The following is an 18620-nucleotide window of genomic DNA, read 5'->3' as shown; positions in this document are numbered from 1 at the left end:
CAGGAAACCATGGAAAAGATCAAAACAAAAAGAGGAAAGCTGTTGAAACATCTCCCTCCAAACCCAAAAAGATAAAGATCACCTATGACCCTCTCAAGGTGAATCCATTCGAAGCAATGTTATCTGGAAACTATTCTAGACGTGTGTTTCAACCCCCTGGTGAAAGCCCTCCATCATCTCCATCTTCTTCCTCATCTTGTTTCCTTCTAGACTCAACTTCCTCTTCATCTAACCTTTCCTCTCCCTCAACCCATTCCGAAGAAATCTCCTCATCTTCACCTGCTGAGAATGCTATCTCTGATAAAGATTGTGGAAGATCTGCATCAGAACCAAGTCTCCCTGACCCCTCGCCTGGAAGCCCAAGAAGCAGTCAATGAGGCATTTCACTCCTTCATGGCATGCTGGCACAGACTTTGTCTTAGCTAGGGTCTTAGGTTTTGGTCTTAGTAGTTTACTTTCCTTGTTGCATCTGCTTGTTAAACATTTTCTCATGTAATATCTTTTGATTATCAATGAAAAGTTTCTTTGCTTTTACATTCCAGTGATTCTATTTGTCGTTTTATTCATCTGAATCTTTTAAAATATTCTTTTTGATGTTATGACAAAAAGGGGGAGAAGATAAATGATAAATGATTTGATTAATCTATCAGTTGCTGGGTAAAGCTCCCACACATTTACTAACGAGAACTGCAAGTTCTATATGGTTTAAGTGTTTTGCAGGTATAAAGAAGTGAAGAGAATCTTCAAAGCAAACACAAGAAGCTAAACCATGGAAACTGAAGCAAGCTGAGTGCTGTCAAGCTTCAGAAATCAGAAGCAAGAAAGAAGAATAGAATTTGATCCATATTTGTCTATTTGATCTGACAAAATTCTATTTGCTCTGATACATTATTTTAGCCTATATGGCTCTGATACATATCATGTGTTCAAATATACATTTTATGTTCTGACTCGTTCATGCTGACTTTTGTCGTTTAGTTTTTGTTCTGTAACATTTCAGGATGTAGAGATGCTCAGATGATGCTCTGGTACATTCAACAATGTTCTGATACAAATCTAGCATGAAGTGATGTTGGTAGAAATTCAAAGCTCTGAAGCTATCCGAGGGAAGCAGAAATCAGAAGCTGTGAATGTTCTAAAGATCCAGAAAACTCAAGTTCTGAAGCTGTCCTAAATGGAAGCAGAGTTCAGAAGATCAAAGAAATTCAAGTTCTGAAGCTGTCCTAGATGGAAGCAGGAATCAGAAGCTGTGAGTGTTCTAGGGATCTAAAGAAATTCTAGTTCTGAAGCTGTCCAATGGAAGCAGAAGTCAGAAGCTATGAATTCTCTGAAGACAGAAGCTTATATGATCGTCTCTACCGAAATAATCAGGGAAGTCTTTTATTAAAGTTCTTCGAGTATTTATTTCAGGGGGAGATTATTTATCTCAGGGGGAGATTGTTAATCTCAGGGGGAGACATATTCATATGCTTATGCTATAGCTGTGTAATTTGTCTTTTGCCGTCTGCTCTTTCTGATCGCAAATTCATATCATTTATATATGTTTTTGTCATCATCAAAAAGGGGGAGATTGTTAGAACAAGATTTGTTCTGATCAATTATCTTAGTTTTGATGATAACAATAATATGAATTTTGCTTAAGATAATATGGTACTCTAATCCAATGCAATTTCCTTTTCAGGAAATATATAAAGAGTACGCATAATTCAGCGCTCAGAAGCTTTGTCTCAAAGGGTTCAGCATGCAACATCAGAACATGGTCTGGCAAGACATCAGAAGATGGTCGAAGCAGAATCAGAACATGGGTCTATGGAAGCATCAGAAGAACAAGAGAACAGAAGCACTGAAGTTCTGATGGTATCACGCTCAGAAGCACTTCAAGGTCAGAAGATCAGAAGATGCTTTGCACCAAGCTGTTTGACTCTGATGATATTCAAACGTTGTATTCACAAACATCAGATCAGAAGGAAGTACAAGTGGCAAGCTACGCTGACTGACAAAAGGAACGTTAAAAGCTATTAAAGGCTACGTCAGTAGACACAGCGTGAACAAGGCTCGAGGTAGTTGACAAAAGCGTATAACATTAAATGCGATGCTGTACGGAACACGCAAAGCATTAAATGCACTCAACGGTCATCTTCTCCAACGCCTATAAATATGAAGTTCTGATGAGAAGCAAGGTTAACGATCCTGAACAAAACAACGCCTATTAACTTGCTGAAACTCTGTTCAAATTCAAAGCTCAGAATCTTCATCTTCATCAAAGCTCACTACATTGCTGTTGTAATATATTAGTGAGATTAAGCTTAAACGTTAAGAGAAATATCACAGTTTGTGATTATCGCTTTTAAGAAGCATTTGTAATACTCTTAGAATTGATTACATTAAGTTGTAAGGAACTAGAGTGATCGTGTGGATCAGAATACTCTAGGAAGTCTTAGAGGTTATCTAAGCAGGTTGTAACTAGAGTGATCGTGTGGATCAGTATACTCTAGAAAAGTCTTAGAGGGTATCTAAGCAGTTGTTCCTGGAGTGATCAGTGTGTGATCAGAAGACTCTGGAAGACTTAGTTGCTGACTAAGTGGAAAACCATTGTAATCCGTGCGATTAGTGGATTAAATCCTCAGTTGAGGTAAATCATCTCTGCGGGGGTGGACTGGAGTAGTTTAGTTAACAACGAACCAGGATAAAAATAACTGTGCAATTTATTTTTATCTGTTAAGTTTTTAAAGCTACACTTATTCAAACCCCCCCCCTTTCTAAGTGTTTTTCTATCCTTCATATCTATCAACGTCATTCCACACAATTCATATCACATAAATCACACCAACAATAACATTTCACACCGACACGTGCGACTCAAGTGTGACTCTATGAGATATGCATGTGGATCCCTCCGTTATCATTTCCGGTCATGCCGATTGTCATTCTCTCTAGACTAGATTACCACCTCAAAGCCCCATACTCGTTAAGCTTTCAAACCCCATACTCGTTAGGTTTGGGACAAGTAAATAACCTTCGCGAGATTACCCAACATTGCCACTTTCAAAGACTCATGCTTGTGTACGTGTGCAACAAAACAAGACTCATGCATTTAAGACGATCTCTCTATCTCTTAAACTACACAATCACATCTTTACAACTTTGCACAACATTACACAACATGACTTCTCTTCCAAACAATGCACCAACTAACACACATCAATCAATCACATGTATTCAAGTCTAGCATTATCATTTATTCAATCCACATCTCGAGACATACACATTTAAATGATCATCATCAACAAGATACATTCAAATAGTACATATAAATGTATATTTATATTCATTCCAACATATCATGGATATCACATCACTTAACACATATATGAATATTAACCACAAGTCTTAATTCATAATACACACATAAGTAATCACATGTTATCCATATATTAACATCCAATTTAAACTATTCCACATCAATTAACATTTAGAATTCAATCACATAATTCGCGGTTATCATATCACATAATACATCCATGAACATTGATCATGCAGAATTCATCCATAACATACACATATAGGTAAATGTTATTCTCAATTATAATCATAATTACTAAAACAAGTGTCAATCCATTCTATTCTATCATATAGACAATCTCATTAGCTTCCTAATGCTTCAAACGGCGCATAAAACGGAGTTACGGATCAAAAGTTATGGCCTTTCAAAGTTTGGAAAAAGTTATGTAAAACAGGGTTCGCGGCTCGAACAAAGTTCGCGGCGCGAACTGAGTGAATCAAATATTCCTTAGTTCTGCCAAGCGAGAACTGGCGATTTCAGAAAATCCCAAATCTCATAAAACAGCATGCGAATTTCATCCCAAAACCCCTAAACTCAACCCAAATCAAACTGAAAACATCAACCATCACAAACAACAATAGCATACATGTTATAACCACAAATATAGCACACATTATGGATCTTCTAACATCATAACATCATCAAACATCAATTAAAACACATTTCAAATCATAAATTCATGCATTTGTTCATAAACCCTAACTTTTCTATGTTTCCATGAAATTGCAAAGATGAAGAGATAATCACAACAACACATTACCCAATCATATAATCTATAAGAACTTGGATTCAAAACCTTACCTCTAACTCTTAAATCCACCCTCTTCAAGAAATCTACAATTTCCTTCTTCTTCTCTTCTATGTTCTTTCTCCTCTATTCTCTTCTTTCTCTTCCTTTCCCCCAAATTGTGTTATCTCTAAAACCCTAGTTTTCCTCTTCTTACTATCTTTTTCTTAATGGGCTTAGTTATGTTATTACCCACCCATCCAATTATTAATTAGGCCCAATACATAGTATACTACTAATATCCTAATTAAACCATAAAACACAAATATGCATATAATTAGATATTTCAATTAATTAGTAATACCACATAATAATTAAATAAACAAATAATTAATAAAACACGCAAATAAGCTAATAAATAAAATATCTAATAAAATCGGGCTGTTACAGGCTGAGCCCGCGGATATGCATATAATTGGATATTATGTTATTTTTATAATAATAACATATTTATATTAGTTCTTATTTATAATATATGATATTAACAATTTTTTTTATTATACTATTAATATTAATATTAATAATATTAATAATAATATACAAATTATGCAAATATAATATATTTATGTTATAAATAAAAATTTTAATTTTAATATTATTTGTTCAATTTTTTTAATATTCTAATAGTATTATATTTACTTTTAATTATAGAAATTGTTTTATTAGGTTAGATGAATCTTAAAATCAAATAATAGTTTGATTTGTGTTGAAGATATATAGTTTAACTAATGTATGTTGTTGTTTAGTTATATTATGGTTTATGAATGAACAAATTTTTATTTGATGAAATTTACTTAATACTATTGTTATTTAGAATTATTTTTACTAAATAAAAATAATATTTATAAAAATAAAAAGGTAAATTAATTTTAAAATCTGTCCCCTTTTCTCCCTTCCTCTCCGATGAACCAATCCTGTTAACGTTTGCAATTGGGAGTAGGGCTGGACAAACATTTACCATCCGACCGTACCTGACCGTTCCGAAACAGATTTTGGCCCACGGATCGGTTTATTTCGGGTTCCGGATTGTTTCGGTCCATCAGATTGGATATCAATGGATACCATTGGTCGGATTCGGTTGGTAAAAATAGGTCCGTCGGAATCTAATCCTAACCGAATATAATATAGTATATATAACGCTTCCGTATTAGGGTTAGATGTTAGCCTGTTACTATTCATTTCTCATTCTTTGTTCGTCTCCATCACCCTCTAATGTTAGGGTTTCGGCCACCCTTCCTTTTTCAGTTCCATGATCTCTCTCTTCTTCTCTTTTTTTTTTCTTGTAGTAACGGTGTCGATATGAATGTTTCAGGATGGTAGTTTCCACGACTGTTGTGCTATGAAGCTGCCGTCACTACAACCTTCACACAGTTCCCATCTTCCTCACAACTCAAGCGCTTCCTCATCCTTACTAATCTCCTGATGCATGTTTGAAAGGTATTATATGCTCAAATTCCTTAACCTCGTTATATTATTATGTTTGGGTTTGATCTGTCTCACAAATTTCTTCCTATAGCCAGATCTTGCTTTGAATGGTGTATACCTAATTTCACGGTTGAACCAACCAAAGTCTTTTTGAGAAGGTTAGTATATCTTATTCTTCAAAATAAGTTTCAAATGGAAAAAGAGATGGAACATTCAATCTTTTAGGTAGTTGTATGGGTTTTGTGATGAGTCTTGATTTAGATCTGAGTTTTTGAACATGTTGATTGTAATTTTTATTTACTCTTCTGCAATACAATTTCTTTGTACTCTTCTACAATACAATTTCTTTGCAATGATACTGATGTTGAGCTGATTAATATGCTAAATTTCTCTTCTTTTTTTGCTGCTGCAGGATAGTTTATGACTTTATGACATTTTGTTCTTCAAGATTAGTTTCTTCGTAAAATAACTCCATGTTTTGATACATGATTTAGATTTAGAGTAAGTTATGTTATAGTATTCAACTTACAAGTTATAGCCTTCAACATATATTCTAATCTTCAACTTTTGTCCCTTCTAATTTTTAAACTTTTTAATTTTTGTGTCTCCAACTTTCAGGGCTTAGCAAAGAAACAATAACAGATGGTGTTCTAGTCCTCAAGGATGACTCAAACTTTTAGGGCTTAACAAAGAAACAATACTTATTAGGTATGTTAACCATTGATTTTCATAGTAGCATGTTTACTCAGTGAGATAATGTTTTTGAGATATTTTCTTGAAAGTTCAACTTCTGTGTCTTTCATTTATAGGGTGATCTTCATTTATAGGATGAATCTAATTTTTGGTGTCTTATTACTTCTCTGTTTTTTTTAAGGTTAAATTATTCCTACAACTCATTGCACATGTGGAAGACATTTCCAAATGGTTGATTTAACATCAATAAGGCAATCTTGATGAATATCAAATACTTGTTTATTACTATTGTGATAATTTGTTGTGATGATCTGCCAAATGTTTCTTATTTATATACGTGATGATTTGTTGTGATGATTCTTTTTAAGGTGATACTTGCTAAGATTTTGAAACTAACCTTTGAATGTTATCTCAAAGTTATGTTTGTTAAGGTTTTTTGAAATATTTAATTTATTTACATGTATCTTTAAAATTTGAAAGTTCTTTTAGTTGGTTGTTGCATGAAGCTAAAGTGAAACTTCCCTTGAAAATTCAGGTTTTAAGAGAACTCTTTGCAAATAAAGCATTGGAGGTTTGTTGTAGAGTGAAGGTTTGATCTTCCCATGTGTTTTTGTTAAATATAATATTGGTCTAACTTCTAACATGTCTAACTCCTTTTATCATTATTATTTTTACTCAACCTTTGGACCAAAAGGAGCATAATATAAGAGTTTAAAAGGAGCATAATATAAGAGTGTAATATAGAAGTTTTGATTTTTATCAAGAAGTCCTGAATTTTTATTAAAGTCCTAGGTTTCTTCTCATTACTTTTATGAACTAACATAGTTTATAGTTTATCTCATTACTTATCTATTTGATTTTGGTTTATTTTAAGGAACTTTTGAGGTTGTATCAGGTTAGTACATCAAGCAAAGAAGAAAGGTTGTATCAGGTTGGTTTATTTTAGTTACATTTCACTTACTGTTGTGATTACCATGAATATATAAAGCATGTTAGCACTTTGATTGAGAAATTTTGAAGTTAAAGTTCTACTTTAATCTCTGCTAGTTCCTTTGTTGTAATCTCTGTTTTGTTTTATACCTTGAAAATAAATGGGAAAATCAAGAAAATCATTTGGATGCTTGTTTATTTATCTTTATCATGATCTTTTGGATGCTTGTATTTCTTAACCAACTAAGATGATTTAATTTTTATATGCTGCAGGAAAGGAAACTCAATCATGTCCAATTGAAGGATGCAAGAATCTTTGGTAAGGATATTTTAATGGCTTTTGTTCCATTACTATGAAAAGATCTCATCAGGTAGATATTTTGATATTGAAACTATAAATGTTTATGACTTGAGTTTATCTTTAGAAAATAAGACTTAAGTTTGATAAATAAGACTAATCAAATGGTACACCTCATAAAATTAGAAACCAACTTTTTAGCAGAAAAAATCTAGTTATGATTAAAGTAAGTTTTATAAAATTGTTTTTCATTTTATTAGTTTTTCTAATATCTCTGCTATCTTTTTTATGTAGGATTCTGTTCTGATTGGATTGGATTATTATAACATAATAAGGTTATTTTGAGAGAAGATATCTTCAAGTCTATTAAATATCAAAATAGAATTTGAAGAGAAAAAAAAAAGAAAGTTGAAAAGATTATAATCAAGAAAGATTATATTCAAGAAATGGAATATAAATTGCAAGTCAAATATGAAGCATCAGAGAACAACATAAACATTAAATATGGACATAATAAATATTGTGTTATTTAGACTTGATAAACAATTTTAATTGTCCAATTTTTTAATAATAAAATGTAGATAACTTTATTTTTTTCATGGAAGAATTAAATATACTAGTTTAACCAAATTGGAATAGAATATCAAAATAGCCTTAATTTTTGTATATAAAAAAAACTGAACAAAAATCATTGAATTTCTAAATTTTAAAATGTATTTAAAAAATCAATGATTTAAATTGGGCCATAGTTTATAGCCCAGTAATTATTGGCTGAATGTATTAAAAAAATTTAATAAAAATTTGACTATTTTAAAATGGGCTTAAAATTTGATATGGACCAAAAATATGACTAACCGAAAAAAACCGACCTAATAAACCGAACCGATTTTAACCGAACCGAAAAAAACCAAAAGAAAAAGTGGTCGGAATTGGGCCATCATCTATCACCCGAGGGTTGGGCCGGATTGAGGTTTTGGGCCCGAACCCAATCCGGCCCGAACCGATGTCCACCCCTAATTGGGAGGGAACCAACATTCTCCACCTAGACCTAGCACAACTCGGAGAACCAAAACTGAAACATTCAACTTAAAAACACCACTTCACTTTCACTCCTTCAAAAACCCTTTCTCTTCCCGATTCATTCTATCCCTTTCTTACTCCTTCAACAACCCTAGGTTGTTTCATTCTGCTTTCTCTTCTCTCAAAGTTGTTGCTGCTTCTTCGGATTGTGCTGACAATCTGCTCGAGAAGTCTGTTATTTCCCAATGGAAAGGAATTGGTGAGGAACATTGCTATGAACAAGAGCAAGATGATAATACTAAAGAAGAATATAAATGGGTTGATTTGGAAAATCAGATTTTAGAAGATGTCGTTCCTTTGGTTGAGTTTGTTAAAATGATTCTTCATTCTGGACTGCAAGTTTTTACTCCACTTACAAGGATAATAATGTATTTTCTTTTACTCATTATTTAATTTTATATTTGATTTCACTTTGAATCATATTTAATTTTTTGAGAAGGATTTTGGCTATTCAACTTATAATAAATAATCTGTTGTTGAATGGGGTTGAATTTATTGAGAAATATATTGGCAATTCAACTTAGTTAGTGAGTGTTATTTAATACTTGTGAAAAAAATTACATTGATTACTATTTTTATGGATGTGCATGTTTTGTCTTCATTTATCTTGTAAGTTTTTTTATAATAACTTGTTGTGATTTCATGCACTAGATATGAATATGGCGATAGACTGAATCAAGAGCATGAGAAAATAATTCTTGAGAAACTGATACCGTTTCACCCAGAATCTGATAAAAAGATTGGATGTGGAGTAGATTATATAACGGTATATCTCTTTCCCTCTTTTACTCTCACAAACAGCATATGTACAAAAGGTTTTCCTGATGTTACCTGTTTTTAATCCAAAATGATACTCTTTTTATTAAATTGTAGAGTGCTATCTGATTGCTGCCATTTTATGAAAACTTATGCAAGTGATCTATTATACAACAATTATCCGCTCCACACTTCACTTAGCAAGATGCACCGTGCACTTTATAGGACTTCAATCTTGTAGGAAACCAAAAGAGTCAGTTTTAATTAAATTATAGAGTGCTATCTATGAGCCTCTGGCATGGATGGCCTTTTTAAGGATCCCCATTTTGAAATTATCTTCGCTTTCCTCTTTCTATGTGGCCTATTCCTGAGGTTTCGTTTCCATTTAATTAAGATTTGAGGTATTCGTTCCCTTTTATGCACTAAGCCAGGGCCATTCTCTCTGCGATAAGTTTTGACTGATTACTTATGCTATACTAGTATACACCCCAAGGAGATGCATTTCAATAAGGAAAAGAGTGATCTACCATAGACTATTTCAAATGGCATGTATGACTTTGAGCAATTGACCGGTTACTTGTGCTATACTACTATCCATCCCAATGGGGGGAATCAGGCTGGGCTTTGGGCTACTAAGAAATGAAATATGGCCAGTAGGTCTCCACTATGCGATTTAGCTTCTCAGTTTGGCCATTAAATTCTGGATGATGAGCCATGCTCATTTGTGATGTCACCCTTTGCAACCCAACAAGTTTTTTCCACTCACAAGTATAAGATCTCTGACACTTATTATTGATTCACAAGTCCAAGCTCCGTCCACCCTGTGCTATTCTACTCCTTACTGCATTGGGAATGGGATAAGCCGAGGTAAACTAACCAATTAAGAACCATATTTGCTCCACTAGAAAATGAGGCCAGATGCAAGTATGCTACAAAAGCAAATCATTCGCTTGTCATTCGACCTAGTAAAATGATTGTGCAAATTTGAGAAGTCTAACCGAATCCCGTGGGCTCCTCGGTCCAGGGTGGATGAAACTCCTAGAGTAGCCATGGAATCCACATGGCTTTGGCCAACATCACTTGTTTGAAGATATTAACATATCTTATAACATTTTGATAATATGTTAAACTATCTTCGATTATCTCCTAGAATTAGTTTCTTAGTCATTATCACGATTTTGTTTTGTTATCTAATTACAATCTGGAGTCTTCTATTAGTCTAGATACAAGTTAGTCTTTAACCTTTGTCTTCTCACTTTTTACATCAAACAATAATCATCAATCATATTAAATCATAATCATAATTCAAAGTCTTTATTCTTTCTTTTCCTCATCTTAAACCTTATAACATCAAAATGGAATTAGATTAGGACCATCGTTTGTGACATATTTAGACACTATTCCTCTGTTGAGTTTTCTAAAGCCTTAAGCCAAACAAAAAAATTGAAACTCTATTCTTCTCACTAGTCGTACACACATCTCAGCCATATTAAGTTTTATTTTTGGTTAGTGTTTTGAATCACTGTGTCGTGTCATTTTTCTAGCTGTGTTTAGATTCTCTCTAAACCATGCCATCTATCCAGTGTGATCAGAATCACTTTGTTGTGTCATTTTTCTAGCTTGTTTAGAATCTCTTCTCTGCTGTATCATCTTTTTGGCATGTTTTAGATCTATCAGTTTTAGTTTTGCACCATTTTGTCTCAAATGCATTTTTATACTCTTTTGTCTCAGATGCAGTTTTGTCTTGGTTGTGATTAGGCACCATTGTTTTTATCTCAACTTTGGTCTGGCCCTAACTTTTGCTAACTGAAATTTGGTCCCCACACTTGTTCTAGACATGATTTGGCCTTGCCATCTTCACTATCAAATGTATGATTTTGTTACTTTTCTCTTTCAAATGATACATTTATAACAACCATAACCTTGGTAAGCTTTAATTCGAAGGAGTGTCTTTGAAGATTAGAATATATCTTTTGATAACTTAAAATTATGTTAGAGTATTTTAGATTACCTCATAGGATTAATTTCTTATTTTAGACCATCCTCAAATTATATCTTAAGATTTTCTATATTTCTCCGTTATTATTAAGATTAGTTTCTCTAATTAAATAGGCTTTGAAGTCTTGTATTGGTATGAATAAGGGTTAGTGCTTGGTCTTTTTGTATCAAAACATAATCATCAATCATATCAAACCATATTCACAATTCAAAGTCTTTATGCTTTCTTTTCCCTCCTTATCTAAACCCCCATTACTTTAACAACATTATTCTAAATTGTAAAACCACCTATGCTGCTCCAAATTATGTTGGGGATGAAAATTAAGACCCTTCTCTAGATCCTCGATGATCCTTTTCAACTCTAGGCTCACCTTGACTTCCTCCATAATAGGATAATAATCTGGCTAATAAGGTTTATGAATTGCCTGGAGGTCAATCTCTTTGCCGTCCCTCCGAAACAGAATCAAACATCTTATAAGAATTGCCAACCTGGTAACAAATGTCAAACTCAGCCCATTAACTTACAAATCAGTTTCTCTGATTCGGTGTAGTAACCTCAATCTTTTTCCATCTCTCTCATAAAGATAGGGGGAATTGCTTGAAGAGACACCCTATGGAAATCCCAAAATGCCCCTCTGATTCCGGAAATGCATTTTTGGATGCACCCTGAGTATCACCAAATCACGCCCCATTTGAGACTTACCCCATATTTTTTTCCAAAATTTATTTCGGAGATGCATCTCTGGAACCACTCCATGTACACCCACCCCATTCATTCTTCACTGAAACACCATTTTTTTAGCATAAATTGATCTGGAGATGCATCTCACCATGTGGAAGACGAAAAGATGAAGTCTTTGAGTGCCATCTCTCTAAAACGCAGACAACATACCATGGTTAACCGTATAATAACTGATCTTACACAAGTCTCTCAGCCCAAATAACTGCATCACATCCTAAAACCACTGCTTATTAGGCTGCGGCAGACCAGTAATCTTCCGGCCATGGTTGATGCATTTTAAAGCATCACGGTCCTGTAGAAAAATAAATCATCGTAAGAAACTTCGAATATTATAACAAACATGTTTTTCAAAGAGTGTATTCAAATGAATTTTACTTCTCTGTCCCAAACATGTCTGGCAGCATGGTCTTGGTATAGGGGCAGCAGCGATAAGTCGGACATGCCTCCTTCAAACCCCTCGGGTGCCTGCGGAGCCTTGAGTGCCTGAGTAGGTGACATTTGTCTCCCACAGAAAGACGAAGGCAGAGATGCATGAGCCCTAAAAGTTGGCGCATCCACATCAATTGGGCTAGAAACAACAGGGGCCTGCAAGGCTCAGACTCTTTTCCTCCGAATCGTTGCATGTTGCGCAACCCTGCCGTGTCTCAATCTATCTTGCTTATCAACCATAATGCTTATAAGTAAACCATAATGAGATGAAACAAAACAATGTGGACTAATAAATTCCGGAGATGCATCTCCAGATTCTGGAAATCAAAACATTGTAAAATTTCGGAGATGCATCTCCGTAATGTTTTGCAACTCAGATGAACAACAATGGCGGAAATACAGTCCATACTAGCATCCAGAATAATGTATTGATAACTTAAACTACTTTTCAAACTCATTTCTCATGACATATATAAACTATCTATTACATAGCCTATTGCTCAATTTTTACAAATGTATATAGAAATAAGAAAAATATAGAAAAATAAAAAAGTTACCAATTGCGAGTTTAGTTTAATGTTGAGTGAGCTTTTTGATCGATTGGATGTTGATGGTAGAAGTTTTGAAGTGAGTTGAATGAGTTTGAGAGAATGTGAGTTGAGAGAGTTTGAGACTTGAGAGGTTAAGAGTTTGAAAGAGTATTTTGAGAAGTGAGGAAAGAGAAGAGACTCTGGCGTCTTTTTGATTAAAACAGCGTCTGGAGATGCATCTCCTTAAGTTACATGGAGATGCATTTCCATAATTTTTTTGGCATAGCCTTAGGGCCTTATTCAAGAATGGATGTGTTTGGTATGCGTCTGGAGATACATTTCCGGAGTCTTGGGGTAGTTTTTGTTGTACACTAGGGTGGGGAATCAATACTTAGGGGTCTTAAGCAATTCCCAAGACAAGACTCCCAAATGTTATGACAGTCCTCAAAGCTTAAGTAGAAATTTGAGAATTCGCCGAGGTGTTTACCCAAAAGTGTGAATCATCATTCATCACCCAAGCAGATATGACCGCTAGTGTTCTATTGCTTTAACCAAGGCAATAAACTCTTTCTCATACATGATACTCTTACTTAGAAAAGAAGGATTGAGGTAGCACTTTGCTGAAAATTGCTATTGGCTGCTGCCTGCTTACCCTGAGCAATGAGTCTAATGACTTATGACTGCGCCTAAACCTTGACCTGTGCATCACACTCTATGGAGAATGGTTGTGAGAATTTAGGCATAGCCAGCCCTAGGGTGTTGTTGATAGCTTGCAACAATGCCAGAAATGTTGTCTCCGCTACCTCAGTCTACTCAAAAGCATGTTTTTTCGACAATCATTTCATAGGCTAAGCAATTTTGTCAGAATCACGTACAGACCACTGATATTAGCTTGTCAAGCCCAATAATCCACCATATGGCTTTTACTGTTCTTGGCACAAGCCAGCTCAGATTGGAGTTTGCTTTAAGTTATGTGGGTTCATAGTAACCCCATCCTGGATAAGATGTGACTGAGAATCTGAGACAGTCCCCCTTCCTCTTGCCAACGGCATTTTCAAATTCAAGCAACAGCCAAATGCCTCCTCCTTGAGTCCATCACCCAAGTGCACTCAGTAGGATGGTTTACTATTGACTCTATAGAGGTAACAGGTAAACCAAACCTACTGGCAATAAAATTATTGCCTCCTATGCTTTCTATTAAACCCAAGGTTCTTTGTAATTATCCCTTGGCCTACCTATATTATACTAATAGTTCTAATAATGGCCATTTTTTCCTCTTTCTAGTTCACACCTTGCATTATTTTTCTAGCAAAAGCACCAACACTTGAAAACAGTGGGGCCGTGTCATTCATGCCTGTGCTGGACACATCTGTGTTACACACTTCATTATCATGTCTGATTATACTAGTTCAGATGAGAATGCTGTAATAATTGGATAAATGACAACATTTTACCATATTTATAATTTATAATGACTCATGCAACTTTTAACACATCAGTCTCCTCTTTCAATTTTAGATATGTTTATATATTAATTTTATCTATTGTTTTCCATTAGTGTCATGTTCTATAAAAATTTATCCACGCACATATCATGTTGTACCCATGCTTTCTAGTTTGCAGCTAGCCAAATCAGTTTGTGGCCACTGTGTTACCTTTTCGCTTATGTGTTATACCTGTTTTGCTTTCTCTAGTAGTCTAACTGTTCACTTCTGCTATGTAATTTTTCTGTGTTGCATGCGTGTATTTAATGAAATACACGTTACTGCACTCAGCTAAAATTCCATCTGTTTTGGTTTTTCTTGTTTTGGTTTTTCTTGTGAAGATTATAATGGATTTTTTATGTTTATTGTGGCAGATTGGATGTCATCCTGATTTTAATGACTCTAGGTGCATGTTCATAGTGCAAAAAGATGGCAAGATGGTTGATTTTTCATATTGGAAATGCATAAAGGGTTTGATCGGGAAGAACTATTCATAATGACGATGGAATGATGATTTTGGCCATGAGAAAGAAGCTGAAGGGTTTTCGTAGAGCTTGGATTTCTTTTGGGAGAAGATAAACTAACAAAGCTGCGCATCTTTTAGCTAAGGATGCCAAATGGTCATCAGGGTGCGCAGGGGCGGAGCCACATGGTCATCAGGGTGTGCAGTTGCACCCCCTCAACTTTTTAAATGTATACTAATTATATGTCTTTTTATTCTTGATCCCCTCAATTTTAGGCAATTGCACCATGTTGCACTAAAGTCTCGTTCAACAATTAAATGCACCACACACTAACTATTACACAAGTAGGGGTGGCAAAATGGGTCGGCCCGCGCACTCACCAAAAAAATGACGGGTTGGGTTGGGATTTTAGGCCCCCCGTGCCGCCAGAACCCGCCGCCCGCCATACCCGCCCTGCCAAAGCCTGCCCCTCCTCCAAAACTCACTCTTTTTTTAGTTAATTCTAGTAATTGCAATTCTTGATGGTTTATTTTATACATTTATTTATAAATATATGTAGTATTTATTTAAGTAAATTTGTTAAAAAGTTGCTTTTATAAAAAATTGTTTTAAAAAATAAGTGAAAAGTTTAATTAAAAGGTAAAAAAAGCCTATTAATCTATTAAAACAAATATAAATAAAAATAGGCGGGTAAGCCCGTCCGCCCACCAACCCGCCATCTTGGCGGGGCGGGCATGACTTTTATGTCCAGTTTACTTGGCGGACATGTTCGCCCCGCTCGTTTTTTGGCGGGTATAAGGCGGGGCGGGCGGTCTGTTTTGCCACCCCTACACACAGGTATAAATTAACAGTTTGTTTTTCACCATTTTATCATTATGATTGTTTAGTGTAAATAGTAAGGACCGACACAAAGTGCATTACATAATTTTAGACTATAATAGTTGATCTTTTTGTAATAAAATTAAAATAACATTGCTATGTAGCTAGGATTCCAATCTCATATTTACTTACAAAATAAAAAACTTTGCTACTGAACCAAAGTAAGTCCTCAATATTTTTTTCTCAATAGGAATATACATATTTATAAAGAAATAAAGTATATTATCTAATTGGTATAAGATTCATTAATAAATATTTAATAGAAGGAGTGCTAAGAACATACACTTTTACAACTTTTTATCCTTAAAATTTTAGGTGGATTTCATGAAATTAATATGAAATTTATATAGATTTAATAAATATAAAAGTGTGTATTTTTCTTAAAAAATTCTTAACAAATTATAAGGTAAGTACTTTTCTAATATATTAAAATTTATAATTTTACTATCTTTTGTTATTGAGTTTAAGATTGTCTTGAAAACTGTCTTTTTTTTTCTTAAAGTTTTTTTGTTTTCAAAATTTCAATGAAAATAATAATAATTTTACTAATATACTCATAATTAATTTATATTTTTTTCCATGTAATTAGTATTAAATTTGATTTAAAAATCCTATTAAAGAGTATACTTATAAAAACAATATAAATTGTCAATAGACTCAATAATATTAACAATTTATTTAATTATTCGATTTTGCTTGATAAAATTTTATTTATTTATTTATTAATTTTTGTCGGTAAAGGAAGCAGTAATAATTACTAGAAGTTCTCACATACAACTAAGTGTTAGGTTTGGATTTAAAACAAAATATTCATTAGCAATATTGATTTTTATCTATTGTACTATGTCTTAAAATTTATTATTCAAAATAATTTGCACCCCTGAATCTGGGTCTTGGCTCTGCCACTGATTTAGAAGAGAACTCAATGAATATTTAAGCCCAAATAAACATAGATATGCCCAATATGTAATGGGAATTTCTTATTCAACCCCATGTTTTCCAACGCACCACGTGAAATTTCAAAAGTGCCCCTCAAAACCGAAAGTATATTTCTGGTGCGTATCTTAATTGACATGAACGTTGGAATTAATCGGAAATATAACTACGGTATGGAACCACAAGTATATTTCTGGTTCGTTGAACACCTAAAAGGCGCGCTGTAACGCCCCAGACTGCTTTCGGGATGATCGACTGACCCTACAAACCAACACGGGTCTTTTCAGCATGCTTTGACCTCACTCGCACGCTTTTTGAGAAACTTCCCAGAAGGTCACCCATCCCAATCCTACTCCAAGTGAAGCACGCCTAACTGTGGAGTTCTTATTGAACGGGCTCCCGAAAAGAAGATGCATCTTGTTGGTATAGGTAGTACCTATCAATCCTTATATGCAATCCTTCAACCATGCAGTCTCATACCTGCACGGCCTTAGGATCCCTCTCATTCCGATGTGGCGACCACCATTGCCCACTTCGGCCCCAGGTGTTCCATGCGGTGCAAACACCCCTCGCCTTCTTCGGCCTCGGGTGTTACATGCCCACCAGCTTCCGCATGGTTCGTCCTCGAACTACATCGTACTGGGAGAGGTCTGGCTCTGATACCATTTGTAACGCCCCAGACTGCTTTCGGGATGATCGACTGACCCTACAAACCAACACGGGTCTTTTCAGCATGCTTTGACCTCACTCACACGCTTTTTGAGAAACTTCCCAGAAGGTCACCCATCCCAATCCTACTCCAAGTGAAGCACGCTTAAATGTGGAGTTCTTATTGAACGGGCTCCCGAAAAGAAGATGCATCTTGTTGGTATAGGTAGTACCTATCAATCCTTATATGCAATCCTTCAACCATGCAGTCTCATACCTGCACGGCCTTAGGATCCCTCTCATTCCGATGTGGCGATCACCATTGCCCACTTCGGCCCCAGGTGTTCCATGCGGTGCAAACACCCCTCGCCTTCTTCGGCCTCGGGTGTTACACGCGCTGCCTCTTCCCCTTTCACTAAAGTTTCAAAAACAAAACAAGCACACTCAACTCTCTCGAAATTCTTTCAACCTCATTTTCACCAAATCAACCGCATTTGCAACCCAAATCGTTCTAAGGCATTAATCATTAGTGTATCAAGCATCCAACAACAATCAAATAACAAAAATAACAACAATCAATCAAGTAAGTTGATTTTGAAATTTTTAGAGTTTATGTAAAGTCCATTTAAATGTGTGTTTTAGGTTAGATATTAGGTAATTGTGGATTATTTTGAACATTATAAATCATTTCTAAGGTGTTAGACATGTATGTTAAATGATTACTGGTTGTTTAATTGAGTTCTTTTGTGTGGGTGGGGTGCCATTAACGCACCTTTAAAATCGCAGTAGAAATGGGAAATATACTTTCGGCTTTCAGCAAGAACAAAACTGTATGTATATTTCCGATTTTTTCTCTAATGTGTTTTCAAGTTTGTTTTCAATATTGGTCCTTGAGTTAACATTTTTTTCGTGCTTCTACAAGAGCAATGACTGACAGACCAACTCGATTGAACACGACATGGTAGCACAACACGCTTCTGTGCAGAGAGAAAGGAGTCAGGAAACCCAACCTCCTCATGCTTCTAGACAGGCCATACCTGATGCACCAACTTCATCTTTCGATGTTTCTCCTGCTACTCCCACTACTTAGGCCTCCCGCAACAGACGAGATTCTCCAGTCCATCCTTCTCCACCTCGTCCTCTTGTAGACGCACCTTTCTATATACAACATTTGAGGCGGGAGAGGCCTCAGGTTCCC

The 18620-nt window shown here is 34.9% G+C and overlaps 1 protein-coding gene across 1 annotated transcript; it reads left to right on the top strand.

Annotated features, from left to right (window-relative positions):
- Positions 1-7693: 7693 nt before the first annotated feature.
- Positions 7694-15138, top strand: LOC131657813 (protein DCL, chloroplastic-like). Its single transcript, XM_058927172.1, has 5 exons — positions 7694-7702; positions 7771-7811; positions 8523-8891; positions 9208-9322; positions 14870-15138. The coding sequence occupies exons 1-5, from the start codon at positions 7694-7696 to the stop codon at positions 14990-14992; spliced, it is 657 nt and encodes a 218-aa protein (XP_058783155.1). The 3' UTR covers positions 14993-15138.
- The last annotated feature ends 3482 nt before the right edge of the window (positions 15139-18620 follow it).

Source organism: Vicia villosa, linkage group LG3 (assembly GCF_029867415.1).
Source record: "Vicia villosa cultivar HV-30 ecotype Madison, WI linkage group LG3, Vvil1.0, whole genome shotgun sequence".
NCBI classification, from domain to species: Eukaryota; Viridiplantae; Streptophyta; class Magnoliopsida; order Fabales; family Fabaceae; genus Vicia; species Vicia villosa.
The sequence above is the reverse complement of the archived record's forward strand: the minus strand, read 5'-3'. Positions and strand labels throughout refer to the sequence as shown.

What these genes read in the sequence shown, in the direction of transcription:
- LOC131657813 (XM_058927172.1), top strand. An exon ending in GATTATTATAACATAATAAG is followed by an intron (nt 7,812 to 8,522) that starts GTTATTTTGAGA and finishes TTCTCCACCTAG; the next exon opens with ACCTAGCACAACTCGGAGAA. An exon ending in ATGATTCTTCATTCTGGACT is followed by an intron (nt 8,892 to 9,207) that starts GCAAGTTTTTAC and finishes TTCATGCACTAG; the next exon opens with ATATGAATATGGCGATAGAC.